Source organism: Folsomia candida, unplaced genomic scaffold (genome assembly GCF_002217175.1).
Source record: "Folsomia candida strain VU population unplaced genomic scaffold, ASM221717v1 Fcan01_Sc009, whole genome shotgun sequence".
Lineage (NCBI taxonomy): Eukaryota > Metazoa > Arthropoda > Collembola > Entomobryomorpha > Isotomidae > Folsomia > Folsomia candida.
Window position 1 is genome coordinate 2,779,872 of NW_019091201.1, and position 16,000 is coordinate 2,795,871.

The 16,000-nt window shown below is 39.5% G+C and overlaps 1 protein-coding gene across 1 annotated transcript in view; it reads right to left on the bottom strand.

Moving 5' to 3' along the window:
- The window catches only part of LOC110853933, a 46,284-nt gene extending 31,128 nt beyond the window's left edge, over window positions 1-15,156 (bottom strand). Inside the window, exon 1 of the mRNA XM_022102304.2 lies at window positions 13,643-15,156. Coding sequence (XP_021957996.2) covers window positions 13,643-14,300 — 658 coding nt within the window. The 5' untranslated portion in view covers window positions 14,301-15,156. The remainder of the gene's footprint in view (window positions 1-13,642) is intronic.
- Between the last annotated feature and the right edge of the window lie 844 nt (window positions 15,157-16,000).

A 16,000-nucleotide genomic window follows, 5' to 3' on the forward strand; every position in this document is an offset into this window, starting at 1 on the left:
TCTTATGCAATTTTTTGTCTTAAGAGGATCGAGTGTGGACTATTTATGGAATAAAATATGAGAATTTTATCGTAAATTTATTCATATCCCGTGTCAACCTCCATACATACATATCCTCAATTTTCCTAAAAAAGGCGACTTTCTCTCTCAATATATGTATGCAACTAGAATCACCTCGTGCTGGTAGTGATCTGGTTATTCCCATCGAAAACTGTCACCTAACTAAACCACCACAGACACGCATTCATTGTATCACGAGGCTGAGCTAGAGAGAGATGAAGATATGAAAAGCTCCCATCGGGATATGGAAACAATGTCTGTTTATACAAGCATATCCACCAATCCGACACCCATCACTTGGTCTACGTACATATCCTTGGTGGTGGTTTTCGTGGTAGTACGTGGCACATTCATATCTTCGCTAGGATGGTGATTGAGCCTCTCTCTTTCTTTTTTGCTCCTCTGGAGAAAGTAGGAGAGGGAGAGAGAGTGGTGGCAATTTGGCGTGTAAAGAGGGAGAGCGAGCGTGTGACGTCATATCTCTCCTGGCACACTGCCAGCCGGACATCCCGGCGCCCGGGATCCGAAAATAAGTTCCCTTATATACGTACCAAGGGCCACACACCGCGTGGGTGGGTGGATGGCCAAGCAAGATACCCAATCCTCAATGGAGCAAGGGCCGTAGGCAACCACCCCGTCGAACGCGTATATCGGATAATTGGGAAATATTACTCACACTTTTTTCCCTCTTCTCAAGTGTTTGTTGCATGAATAATAAATGTTGGGCTACATCAACACGGCGATTTTATCGTGTAGTAATCTTCTAATTTGTGCAAGGGCCTTTTTGCAATTTTCTGAATTGCATGTTGACTGTGTACTCCAACTTTTCCTATGGTGAGAGAGTGATGAGAGAGTGGATTGGACCATCACGAGCGAGACCCGCATTACAATGAGGGAGCAAACTTTCTCGGCTACTTTCATCAACCAAACAGTACAATAATATGGCAGGCAAGGAGGAGTGGTGGAGGTGGAAACAGGGCTGTCTGGTTACTTACTTTCTCCTTTTTTTTACTTACCCTCACCAAGAATTTTACCCGAACAGGGGCTTGTATTACATGCCACAGTATCGAGATGATCAACCCGATTTTTTTCAGGATTTATGTATGTATGACAACTTTTTTTTACCGTAGTGTGACTGACAACTCCTACCCACCACCACTACAAAAATGTGTACTTTCTCTTACAGGATTTTTCCTCCACCCAGAGGACGACCCAGTATATTATTGGACTGGGACGACACCACCATTGTGCTGTGCTCATCACGGCGCTATTTTGCCATTGTGAAACATAACATTACTCAGCATCTCTCTTGGAGAAAGTCAAGCGACTAATCCACCTCGCAACAACTCGGAGGACCAAAATGAAGTGAAAAGTTGTTTAAATGCAGACGTAGCTTGGTTGCTCTTCTTCTTCTTTCTAATCATCTCATTCGAGTTGTGCGTTGAATTTTAATAGTCAGCAGGGAAAATATGGACGAACGTAATAAAAATAAGGCTGCATGCTGCATCACCTTTATGACACGGACGTAAGCAACAGAAATAAGCGAGTCGTGTCGTAATAAAAGATACAAAATAAGTACGTAGATATGAATATAGCGCCGTCTCAATTTCAGGGATTTATTATAACCAACTCGGAAGAATTGTGTGCTTTCTTCCTCCTCCTCTTTTCGCGTGCGTTATGAATTATTCAAATTTTTGCAGGTATCTTCCCCGCAATATATGTAGCAACTCCGCGTCACAACAGATATAAGTATATCATCGTCATCGTCGCTCCACATTAATTCAGACCGGGTAGCGTCATTTCTTTAATTGCATATTCGTGAGAGGCACGCTAAACAAAATGGTGGTCAGAGTTCAAGAAGAAAAGTGTGTTATCTCGAGTATTTGGATGTTAAGTAAGTAAGTGAATGCAGAATAAATAAAATAAATATGTGCGAATAACTGCACTCCGAATTCGCATATCTGTCGATACAATTCAAGTGTTGATCCTTCCTTTGAAATGACAACAATAGAATTTGATCTGTTTGTAGAATTTCAAAATAAATCTCTTGATAATAATGCAGCCAGCACTCAATCCGCTTATTGTGACAGTAACATGACACATCAGGCTCAAGTTCAATTGTATTGTACCCAAACTCACTCTCTCGAAGACTTATAGAGATTTCATTATTGTCCCATTCTTCCAAAAACTTGTTGACAACTTAACACAAAATTCAATCCGAGAAAAGGAAAGAATGGAACTGTTCCAAGTGTAAATTTTACCTGGGACATTACAAGCTTTATATCGGACATGGTTTCAGCAGTGGCCACCATCCGTTGGGTTTTCACCTCGCCAACTTTCACCTCAGAGCAATCCATCCGTCGGGCTATTCCTGTCTGCACACTCACTCAATATTTTATTAGTTCTGTCGGCCTGGCCTGCTTGTCACGAAGGGAGGAGAAAGTACATAAGTTGGTTGGTTGGTTGGAGAGGCGGCTGGTCGGTGGAGGCGGACATGGGATGAAGGAGAAAGCGTTTAAGTTAAAAGTTAAAGGAGGAGATGAAAGGAGGAAAATTAGATTTTGTTTTGTTGACGTAAAGGATTCCGTTTGGTTTGCGATGAATCTACGATGTGCATAACAGTACTAAATCACTCATCATCCTCCTACTCGTACTCCTCTCGTCCTCACTGTTTTTGGGCATGGTAATAATAAACTGACAGCAATAATGATGATGCTACTCCTACATATGTATGTACCACAATATTTAGTATCTTGTTGCCTCAAGTAGCTACTGAATATTGTGTGTCGGGAAAACAAGGAGAAAGTGGCCGGGGAAACCTAAGAAATTAGACGTATAGACAGATTACTTTGCGAGATCTGAGAGAAAGATGCTTTACGTGACTTCCGTACATTTACCGGAATTATTATCTTCTTTCTCTCCAAGAAGAAGCAAACAATCCTTGGCAGCAGTTTGCTCAATGAGTGAGTGAGTATTAGTACTACAACTTGAGAGGAAAACATACAGCTTAAAATTTAAAATCCTAACGTGCATGGGACGTGTTTCGGTATCGTAAGACGTGATACTATTTCACGTCACGACTCGTAGTAAAAGTAGGACACGTCGTCGCCATTAACTTGTTCCTTCACTCACGTCATTGTGAATGACAAGTGTCAAAATATTGCCACTTTCTTAACTCTCGAAAAGCGTGGGATGCAAGCCAGCAACAGGGAAACATTTTTCATTCATGAAGGAGGAAAATCTAATCCAATTTATGCACAGGATCGATCTATTTACAAATATGGGTACGATACGCATTTTAAATTTGATGCCTGTCCTCACTTGCAAAACAGATCACTTTGCAGGAAGGAAAGTTACCAAGAAGGCAGATCTATTATTGAACGGGTAATATGAAACCTGTCCTGATGACCATCAAGTTTCACCCACTATACACTTTATTTTTTGCACATTTCAAGTTACACGGGTCAGAATTATTTATTTTTTTATGTCTTTCTTTTCTCCGAAAAGAAACAATTTGGAGTCAAATTTAACCCTTATCGCTGCCCGACATGCTGCCTCTCCTAAGGATGGCAATGAACATAAACTTTCTCTCCAGTGAAGAATGCCAATCATCCCCACTTTTTTTCCGTCTCTTTCTCTCTGTCAGTCTGTCGCCCAATTTCAAAAGAAATGAAATAAAGCTTTTTATAACCCTGAACCGATTTAGTTGGAGGGTCGAGCTGGGTCGAGAATCGTAAAAATTAAATAGCTTTTCCTTCCAGGAACAGGTGGATGGATGGACGAAACGATGGACTTGACGACACATACGTATGTTGTACTATTTATGATATCGAGTGAGGAAAAAGGCCATAAACATATTAAAGAAAGTCAGTCCATAGTTCTATTTGTGTGCAACTGATTTTGATTGAATCTTGCCCCTTAGGCGAAGAATGGGTGCAACACAATGGTAACAATTGGCCATACAAATATTTACTCTCTTTTTGCCAGTGCTTACTGTGCTCCTCCCGGTTCAAAGTCCGGGTGGGTGGTGGTGGTGCTAGGTGAAAGTCAGGACAGGACAGGATACCCGAAGGCTCGATAAGTTAGCTTTCTCTTTTTGGGACAAACAGAGTTGAGCGAGCAAAGTCAAGTTGGTCGGTCGGTGTGTTTAGAGCCGTAAAGATAAATTGGGGACATCAACCGTGCACTTTTGTGTGTATTCAGAGACACAGAGAAAGAGAAGGTCCGGAAATACTAAAAATATAGAAAGTACAGATATCCATCCATCCATCCATCCAGACATTGTTGTTTGTACTTTGTGCTCAGTCGTATTCGGACGAAATAAACTGCGGCTTATCTTTAAGGATATTTCTACGTCTAACAATAAGTTGCGTCGCATCCATCCATCCAAAAGGTTCAACTGAACTGATTCAATATTCATGATTGATGGAGAGTTGTTCTACTAAATGGCAGGCCTCCTCGCGCAATAGGATGGTCAGCCAGCCAGCTAGCCTTTGGTCTCGTCAGATGAATGACGTCCAAGCTTTTTTACGCACATATCCACAATACGACGCTCTAAATACCACTAGGTTACGAAATTGGTACTATTTTGATCGTGTCTCTGTCACAAAAGTGATTGCTTTATCGGTTAACATGTGTATTTACAACGACACGAAGGATGTATAGAAATGATCAAATGCCAGCATATTTAAGAATAATTGTTCCAATTAATTATGTATAAATGTGGAGGGCAGAGGCAGTGAGGAAGAGGAGGGTGAAATGACATTTTCTACTTTATTTGCAATATGCACCTTTCACCTTTGCAGAATAATTTTGAAAATGGATTAGGTAGCAGAAGTGTAGGTATGTTATTACTTTTTTTGTGTAATTTATTACTCGAAATCAAGTCGCTTTGTTGAAGAGAAAGTTGAAGATATTCGGTGCTAATTTATTTCTTTATTAATGCATTTCAACTCGAAATGTCACTCGCAATAGAGGCAGAGACACATTGTCAATCAGACATCATTCAGAATATTTTAAGGTAAAAAATGACGAAAAAATGAGCAAAAAAGAGTTAAATGTCAAATATTTGACTTACAATTTTTCCTTTTCTATTTGACTTGCTCTTTTCAATTAGCTAGTTGCTTCTCTTGTATTGTAAGTGAGTTGAGTAAGTCATTGGCTTAAGGTTTGCATGCATACCGTTTGATAGTTATTGGATGCAAATCTGACTTTATCTACGAAAGTGATGTGATTTTAAAGCCTGTTTGTTTTGCCTCCCTCTCTGACTTGGATTGATCCTGATTGTGGATGGACGAGTGGATGCCTTAGTTTGGTTACCAAATTTCTCTAGGGCCACCCACTCACGTTACTGCTTAATCCAATCCACATCCACCCATCACGGCACAGAGAGAGAAAGATTGGATTTGTCTGACTAGATCACTTTCGCCTTACTTATTGAACCGCCAACAGACTTTCTCTCATTTCAAGTGAGAGAGAGAGAAAGTACACGAAATAAGTAGTGCATATCATACCACGAAATCTAAAAGTGACGAGTTTTTTTCTCCTTCAGCATGAAAAAATTGGTTTGATCTTCTTTTTTAAGTTTTTTTTTCTCTCTATTTGACCAGCAACCAGTTTTGCGTCATCAGAAATAGGAAATATAAAATTCAAGAACCAGGAAGTAAAATAGCGTCCAAATTCTAGACTGTACAAAATTTACATGTATGCAGACCCCCCATCGCTTTACGGACGAATATAGCCCAATCTTTTTGTCTGTATCTTTCAATCGAGATGACGTGGATGTAGATTCAAGTCGTAGTCTCGACCACCCACACTGACAAACCGACTCACCTGATCTACGTAAAATTGTGAAAGCTAAAGCTAATCTTGTATTTTTATCATACTTCAATCCGCAAAATGATAGAGGAACAATTCAAATATTATTTTATTAAAGGTAAAAGCGAGATTGGTCATTCAAATTCAAAAAAATTTTACTATAAATTTGATTGATTTTCGAGATTGTGGGCGGGTGGGTGGTTGGTTGTCTGAAAGGTAAAATGTACAAGTGACGTCTGTACGTAGCAAAGGGTAAAGGAACACGTCGAAAAAGGCTGTTCAGAAAACGTGCTATATATAAAATTTGATTCTTCTTGCCTCAAACTCGTCAGGATTACAAATTCGATTCAAATTGAGATTTACTTTACAGAGAATCAAAGAGAACAAAGCAATTTAAGAAGTTTGTTTCTTCTTCAAAGGTCAAGCCTGGCCTAAGAAAGTTACTTCTCTTGACAGCGAAATGACAGATTTATCGAAATAAATAAACAATTTCTTGTAACAGAATTCACTCCGAAGAAATGTGGGTCATTCCTGGGAAGAAAGTAAAGTCGTATAAATTCATATTCATTGTGTTCTGCATGAGTTTGGAAGAAGAGAAAAAAGAGAATAATTCTTTTTCCTTTCAGGAGAAGAACTTTTGTGATGTTTTGTTTGTTATGAGTGGCGGCGGCGGTGGTGGTGGTGGTGTTGCGGGTGAAAGTGGAGAAAGTCCCAGTGGAGTCATTGCCCACTTACGGCAGCCGTATGCTTAATCTCGTGAATGGCTTCGGGCAGCCGTATAATAATGTTGCCTGCTTTTTTGAATGTGATAAAATGGCCCACTTTTTACAAAAGAATTATTATTAATGGGGCTAAACCACCTTAATTTCAGAGGTGGTATGACTACTCGGCACATATGTAGTGACAACCATTAACCTATTTCAGTAAATATGACGTTCTTGGTTGTGCTGCTTTCACCAGAGATGTGTTCATTTTACGGGCATGGCATCTAAATATGTAATAAAACACGGGATAAACCTAATAATTACAGATATGGAACCATCACCCCTCGAAATATGATGCAATCGGGAAGATAAGTTTCCTCGTAAAAAGTGTGAAACACCAAAAGTCGATTAACTCCTTAAATAATTTACGGATTGAGATACTGAAAAGGACAGATTTTAAAGTTATCTTAGAATTATCAAGTTTGTTACAATAAGTATTAATTAAATTACTGCTACTGCATTTACATAAGTACGATGGCTGCATGATTTTAAAAGTTTTTCCCATATACAAATTCATTGAAGAAGTTTTACTCTGTTATAAAGGCCAAGTTTTACTGAGAATGGAATCTGCGCGTACATTGTTAATAATTGAATTAAAGATTGTAATTGACAGATATCTCGAAAACAATTTCTGTTTCCGTCGTACCAAATTGTAAATAAATTAAAGCCTCAAGATTTACTATGTGCCCGTGAGTGCTGTGCTTTTCTTGTATGAAAGTCCCAATTTATGTACGCACGTACACAGATAATCGAACAATAAAGCGTTCCTTTTATATAAATAAATCCCTGTCAAAATAAGTGTCGACATAAGATTACCAAAATGTTAATGCAAATGCAAATAATATCCTCAATTTGTGTAGTGAAAGTTATGAATGTCACCTTTCACAAGGTGACATCACAATTCTAATCATGTCACGAAAAAAATCCTTCACCTTCTTTGAATCATTGGACTATAAAAAGAAACTTTGCAAAATTCCCTCATATCATGACAAGATCATGGTGCATGCATACCTAAATATGCAAATTGCACACATTTACATAACCCACAATACGTATAGTGTTAGCCTATTAATCAACCAAGCAACGAGCCCGATTGCATTTCAATTTACCAAGAATACGACAAGTTTCCCGAACATGAGACGACGCCTTTGCTGGGGGAAAATCACTTAAAAATAATGATGTTACATATCCAACCTTAATTTTTGTGTCCTTGAAATCTGTGGGAATTTAGTGACCGAAAAATACACAAAAAAGAGAAAGCAACACGAGGCGATAAATGATATCATTCCATCAGAAGCGAGTTTGTACCGTAACGTATTTATGTACCTAACATGGGATCAATTTTGGTTGGGAAAATGCCAAAAGTCGTTGTAGTGTAATGCTTACTTGGTGGAGAGACACGGGAGAGAGAAGAAAAAGTGAGTTTGATAGGATAGGATAGGATTAACCAGGTAGAATTAGTGGGCTTTCACTTCCTGTCTAAATGGGATTAACCACACGGAGCAACCACAAAGCTTCCAGCCTGAGTGAAGGAGGAACAGTTTGGTCAGAAACCACATCATATTATTGTCATGCGAAAGACAAAGAGGTGACGTGACGTGATGCTGCATTCATTCATTCATTATTGTCCGGATTAATTAATCAAGGGAGCACCAGCACATCTTCATAATACGACTTGCAAAAAAGCATTGTTCAAAATTATGTAAAATTTCAGTACAATGCACTTTCTAAAATTATCTATGATATTTACATACATATGCAAATTCCGCTGTAATTAAACCTACTGCTGGGTTGACCAGTAGCCGACTCAATTAATCCAATCCACTTCCATATTTGGTTGACGAACTAGGAGAAAAATGAAATTGTGCAGTGAGCCGTATAATAATAATGCGAAATAAGTGACTCCTCCCTCCCACTTTATCGCATGTCATGTGACATGGCATGAATAAATGTTTTGTTTATAAAATGATAAATTCCTATGTGGAAAGTGTGTCAAAGTGCAACAACCATAAAGAAAGTGAGCGAGAAACCTCTCGTATCGAGACCTTGAGGGGCGTTGTCGGATAAAAATAGTGGAATTCTTTCCTTCAATAATTCTGCTAAAAATAGGAAATCAGTTGACACACATTTCCTTCTTCAATTACTTTCCTTCCAGTCGAGACGAAAAAACTTTTGTTTTGCTTACTTTTCCTTTTGTTAGGCAATGAAGGTACGTATCAACCGCAACGATCGGCGTGTGTGTGCATCCAGGTTGGGCAACCATGCTCTGATTACGTAGGGTTGGAAATTTTAGGAGAAAAAATCAGGAATTTGACCGTGACGGGAAAAAGAACAACATTTTCCAGTTGGTGATGACATGCAATACGGAAAATACCTACATAAATAGGCAGGAATGAACTGGATTAAAGTGGAGAAAGTCTGGAATATTTTTTATGTATTGCAAACTTGTCCTGTTTTTTTTATTGTTTCGAAAGACGAATGTACATACATAAATATGTAATTCGAATTATTTATGTTGAGAAATCTCAAACTTGTAAATTGTGAGTAACCTGAGACAGGTGAGGTGAACGAGGAATATGTAAAAGCTTATTTTTTTACTAGTTTTTTGGAAGAGCAAATCAAATAAAAACAACTCAACTGATTATAGATAAACATGATTCACGTCACTCAAACGGGTAAAATTATACTCGTAAAATTTTCGTATTTGGCTACGCTACATACGTTTCTTACGTCAATGCAGCAGCCATTATTATCTTCAGTAAATATGTAGGATGCATGGTATGGTAAAGTATATTTCGATTTATTTTGCCTGCATTAGGAAACTTGGAGTGCATTAATTGCTTAATTTGCCTAATTATTTGTGATGTAATGTGACATAACTTACATAAGTAGGGACAATTTATGACAAATTTTGTAATTTTACTTTGAAATTTGAACTTTATTTGTGGAGGTTATTTTGCGTCGTAAAATTTGCACACGAAGAAAATAAAGCAGCTTTCTAAAAATATAATTTCCGAAATTATTTCATACCGAAGGCAACCCAACTTTCTCCACGAACTATGTAGTTAAAATGTCGTCAAATTAAAATCGATAAATTATGCATGCCTGTAGATTTTGGGGGAATGAACAAACATCAAAATTAGTTTGGTTACAAGACACTATTGACATTGGGATTGATTGAATGAATGAATGAAGTCGGGTTTTGTCCACGGTTTGATTGATTGATTTGACTCAACAGTTGAGATGGAGGTACGTACCCTGGACTGGAAAAGTGACAACTCAACGTACCAACCAAAGAACCCACCGACTCTCCTCGACCTGAACTTTCTCCAACATACATATGCTCCATTCGCACTTTGCCTGATTAGCTAAATTCTCAATCAATACTCATGACTCGTGCGAGCAACACCTGCTTTCACCAGGCAAAAGAGCACATCACCCCGACCTGGTGGAGGTGGAGATCTCGTACTTACATAAACTAATAAAACTTTGTGAGTGCTGCTCACAAGTAGTGCCAATTGTGTGCGAATTTATTTTTCGCCCTTTAAAAACTTGGCACTTTACCACGAACTGCACACACGACTCATTAACACGACGAATATATTTCCGCAGTAGCAAAGTTTTTTTTCCTCAATGAAAACATCACGTACGACAAAATATAGGTGGTCGTTGTTTTGTAGGAGTGAAAGGGCCGTGATCATGAAGTATGTAGCAAGGCTGGTTTTTGTCACTATTTACCTTCGAATTCGGACCGACTCAACAACAACTTTTTGTCATGTAACCGTGTAGGAGGATTAAATTAAACCTGAATAGGGGTGTTTTTTTTAGTAAAATCTTTCAACTAGTTCTGTCCATGAACAATAATTCAATGTCACAATCAGTGACCAGACGACTGTTGTGCTGTTCTTTTTTCGTACTTTTACATAGTTATTCTCGTCCCCAAAAAGCACTTGTCATCAAAGCAAATCAGTCTCACTGCCAATGTAACGGTCATTGTCGTCGTTGGTTCGTTCGTTTTTCATGCCCATCAATCACCACCACCACCACCGTAATGATGCATCCAGTAAAACTATGTATAAGCAACAAGGACATGACAGACATCAAATCACAACCCTAAACACAAACCTCATCAAACTCAAGCTAATAAAACTGGCCAACTTTTACATCAAGTCGTCATAAAAATAGGACAGCAACTCAACCCAACGTGGACACGGGTAACAAAGTGAGTTATGTATTTATTTATGTACAGACAGAGAAATGCCGACGATTCAGCCAGGCAGGATAAATTGGCTTATGCAATGCATTATCCAGCCAGCCATCCATCCGCACACTCATCGGTCCGTGCCATAATATGAGTGGGATTTAGATTTTGTTGTTGGGAGAAAGGATTTATTCCACATGAAACCGCAGACCATGCAAGGATTTAGACTTTGGCATAGCACATACTTACTTTTCGGGTGAAACTAGACTTTTCTGGTGGAAATCAGATTTTACTATTACTTATCCGACATTGAGAGGGACCCTTTTTTTCTCGCCGTGATTTTTTTTACAGGAGAAAACCGGAAGATGACGAAATGGAAAAATATTTAGTTTGAAAAAGAATTCTTTAAGTGATCAATATCCTTTGTTAGAAAAGAACAATTGATTGATTGAGCAATTGAGTCTGGGTAAAAGATAACATAACAATGATAGGCATTATTCCGGCCTGATTTTATTGCTCTCTCTCCCTCTCTTATTCTCCCCCCATTTGAATCTGAATGAGTGGATGTAATGGGAGTGAAAGTGCTGACTCTGGGAACGGGGCATAAAATGTGTACCAGCACCGACTTCTGACAATGAAAAGTCCATTGGCTACACAGAAATCCTCCACAATTCCCACTTACCAGCCACCACTGTGATTACTCTCCCATCACAAAGCGAGGAGGCAAAGAAAAAGAACATTTATATTCATGACATGCATGAGAACAAGTTGTGATGCAAGGAGGACGTCATTCCTGCGGTTGGGTTGCATGCCGCGGGTATTTTTAGAGTGACATGCAACTCCAGGCTTCTAAATAAACGCACGACGGACGACTGAGACGGTGTATATAATCGACATGTAGTATCGCATAATAAACAAAATTACGGAATAATTTCATGATTGATTTTTCCAGTGTTTTGCGTGATTAGTCATCTTTTCTGTTTCCTCCCACCCCGTCGGAGAAAGTTGTTGCAAACTTGGAGATCGAGAGGAGCTGTTATTTTGGCTTCATCTCAGTCGGTGCTGACTTGTGTCTGCGTAAAGTTATTCAGGTTTATCTCCTTCACAAGGAAGCTAAACTAAGCTATCTATCTGCCCAATAAAATGGATGATATGCATCTCCAGCACCACGGGGGTAGGTGGTAGCGAGAGGGTATGATAAAGTGACTACTCTTCTCCTTCAGAGAATCGATATCGGTTTAGATCTGGGTGAAAGTAAAGTGTTTTGTTGAATTAAAATTGGCATATTTTTTAAACAAGGAGATAATGATCGAATTTTATCGTGTAAAATAATTTTCATCATAAAATAGGAGATTGCTATTTTTTAATTTTTATCCTCCTCTCCCATCTGTATTGAAGAGAAAAAAGGCCCTCGAGAAAAATGAGAAACTTTCATCACTTAGTTTTCTCACTTTTTTCCCTACTTGTGTTCTTTACTATACGTACGTACCTCGAGGTGAATGAGGGGCTAGGATAAGAGGAGGAGGACGCGAAGAAGTGGTGGTGAAAGTGGATGAGAGTAGTTTTATGATCACCACTACACCAACCTTCCCACGTCTCCATAATGTGTGACCCTATCCCTTCAATACGTGTATGGCTCTCTCTTTTCCCATGCAGAGAGTGGGTGCGTTTTATCCGCTTTATCTCCATTCGGATTTAACTCCTTTTAACCAGGTTACGCACGAAGAAGAAGAGAGAATGAAATGACCCGATTTTTATGTCCTCTCCATTTCAAAGTATTTTGCAATAACGAACGTGCCCTGTAGTTTGCGTGTGGGTGTCAATCTCACCATTGTCCATTGAGATAAGCTAACTTATCCTGCAGATTTCATTTCCAAGAAGACGACGACACTGACATTGCTGCAGCTTCTTCCTTCCGTATTCAAGGTCTTTCCAAGAACCAAATGAAATTGAAAAGGCCAACAGGTTTCATTCCTAAATTTCTAATTTCGATGCAAATCAGTTGAATTTTTTATACGCGACGACTTAAACCCAGACCAGACCAGCAACAGTTCTTGTCTTGATTATGTATTCATTCACCACCACCACCTCACCTGCCCCTAATATAGATTGGATTATTGGCAAGGTGGTGGCCGTGGTGGTAGAATTTGTCACGAGTAATTTAATCACGACGTTTGCCCTGCCTCCTCCTCGGAAAACCTGTCAAGATTTTGTTTCTTGACATATTTATTCTTCCCTGCAATGCAACGGTATTCTGGTAGCTTTCTCCTCCAAGTTGACGGATTATTAGAAAAATACGAGAAGAAGAAACACATACAACAGACGACTTGTCAAGTTTGATGGTTTGCATTTATACTTGATGTCGTTGTCATAAATTCGCAAGTAGAGAGAGAAAAAGAGAAAGCACACTCAGTTTTTCCATTCCACTCACTCCACTCATCATTGCTACTGAATGAGGGGATGGATAATTGATGAGCACACGAAAAAGCAGAGCATTTGTACATATCGTGTGTACACACGGAGAGAGAGCGAACCTTGACATTTTCTCAAAACAATTCTTACTTACTCAAGTTTTCTTTTCTCTCCTTATTTATACGCAAGACAAGAGAAGAGAAGAAATTGAAAAGAAGTATTAATAGGTTTGAACGAGAGGGTAAATATGCATGTGAGTGAATTGAGCACCACTTCGCCATGGTCAAGAGGCGACGACCTCAGCAATATATGAATTCCTGGAGAAAGCAAGCCAGCAATTTACCCTTGAAAGCGGAGAAAGCAAAAAAAACTGCAAAAAATCTCTCACCAATTTGAGGTACATCATAGATCCGGTTCCTCTTCACACCCGAACGTTGTTGGCCAAGGTTGTTTGAAGACCGTTTAAGATTGACGAGCCAGGCGTCATCGTCATCGTTGATGCTGCTGCCATCGTCAAAGAGTAGATTGTCGTCGTCGTCATTGTCGTCCTCAAAGGTATCGAAGGTCGAAGGGAAGTGGTGGGGTCGTTGGTGATGGGGATCTACCATGTTGCTCTTGAGATGATTTGCATTATTCAGTCCTTTGTTGTTGTGAGAAGAGGGGGAGGACTCTCGCTTGGAGGGTTTGGCGTTTAGGGAATTGGCGGCGGCGACGGCATGGTTGATACTATTTGGATGATGATTGGAAGAAGAATAAGAAGAAGAAGAGGTCGATGGTGATGATGCTGATGATGACGAGGAGGGAAGAAACCCCCACAAAGGGATCCGTGGTGGCCAGGGTGATCCAATACTTGATGATCGAGATGACGCGTTATAGTTATGATTCTGCTGAGAGTGATTCCGTTGCTGGGTGGACTTTGACGAGAGAGATTGTTGTTGTTGACTTTGGAGGCGGTATGACATCGTGGGGGAGAGGAGGAGGAGAAGGAGAAGGACGCCACCTACCAGGCCGCACCCCCTCACCACCGTTCTGCTGTATATACTCATGATGATTGGAGGAGAAGAAATTTGATAGTTGGCAAAGTTTTATGTAACGAGGATTGCTTTGCGAAAGAGTGTAAAAGAGTATGTGTGGATGAGATGAGATGAGATCTTATCTTTTTCGGGGTTGATAAGCAGCTCCAGTATTGATAGTAGAGATCAGGGCATCATCACTCATCTTCTTATGGAGGTGGTGATAATCATTGGTAAAAAGTAAGTGTCCCTCGTAACTTTGAGACTTTCTCCACTGCACTCAATGTATGTTTAGGTAGGTAAAAAAGCTCAACAGTGTAGAGAGTAAGTAAGTAAGTAACTCGTGTGTACTACTTTACCCCAAAATGTAAAAGTTTGTCTTGAACGTGTCTCTTTTCGTGATAATCAATACTTTGCTGTCTAACTTGATGAAGTGATTGTATTTTTTTCAAAATTCTAAAAATGTTCACTTTCTCCCAAATGAGTCCTAAAACTAATTTAGAATTCTTTTCGAGACGTACCAACAAAGTTGTTCCGAGTCCAGTGCGGTCTTCTTCCTAAGTCGATTATTTTCTCTCTTCTACACACTTTCACAACTGAGCGATAAGTTTCAGACATGAAAAAAACACACGCCAGAAAAAATATCGGTTACTGGATACTAATTTTTTTCCATTTACTCAAACTTGGAAAATTACTTGGTTAGTAAATAATTTGCTTGAATTACAAGGTTTGTTTTTTTGCAGAAAATGCGAGCGGATTAGTTGAGACGATGATGTTTAGAGTTGAGACGGCCAACTTTCTCCAATTTGTTTAGCTATGAGTTGAGGATAAGTTGGTAAATTTGAGGAGCGATGTGTTCTTCTCTGTGTCCGTGCTGAAGTCTGGTTGGGGTTTGAGTGGTTGGATCGTCCTTCGTACTGATAATGCTCGCTTTCTCCTGCTGCCCGTCGCCCCCGCACCATCTCAACCCGCACTCTCACCAGGCAGGCAGGGTACGAAACGACGAACGAGTAGTGCACAGTACCACCAACGACCACCACCATCAATCACACGCTAGTAGATTCCGTACCTTTTCTGCATACTAGCTTATCCAATCCACCAAGAAATATAGGTGAAAGTAGGCACCCGTGTATGACATGTATGTATGCATACACGTTTTGTTTTCACTTTTCACGTCGTCAAATTGAATACTATTCTGCTTGTAGTTAGTAGTCGTCTTATGTAGTTCTTCTGGTGTCTCAGGTTACACGGGGGAAAGAGAAGCATATGTAAGAAGGAGAAAAGTCGATGACCAGACCACGTTTCTGCTTGCTTTCTTACTAATCATTTCACTATTTGTTCTTTCTCCGACTTCCCAGATTTCCACTTAGTCATTTATAATTCATTCATTCATTAGATTAGTCAGCGTGCAATGCAGAAGGAAAATGTCTCCAAAGTGGGAGTCAGTCAGTACTCAAATACTTAAGCCTGATGCGTATTACATAATGCAGTCTGTGACTCATACATGTTTCGAAGGTTCTCCTACTTTCTCGGCATGGATTATGCAATCCTTGCCAGGAATTCGTCACTGCTGCAAAATTCTGAGCAATACTCAATCAATTTAATATGCTAATGTTGACAAAAAATATATTTTATGCATGCATAATACCAGGAAAGCAGAAATTGTATACACACATTTTCTTTTCCCAGGGCTGATTGCGGAACAAACAGAGATGCAGCAGGAGCAGGGGCAG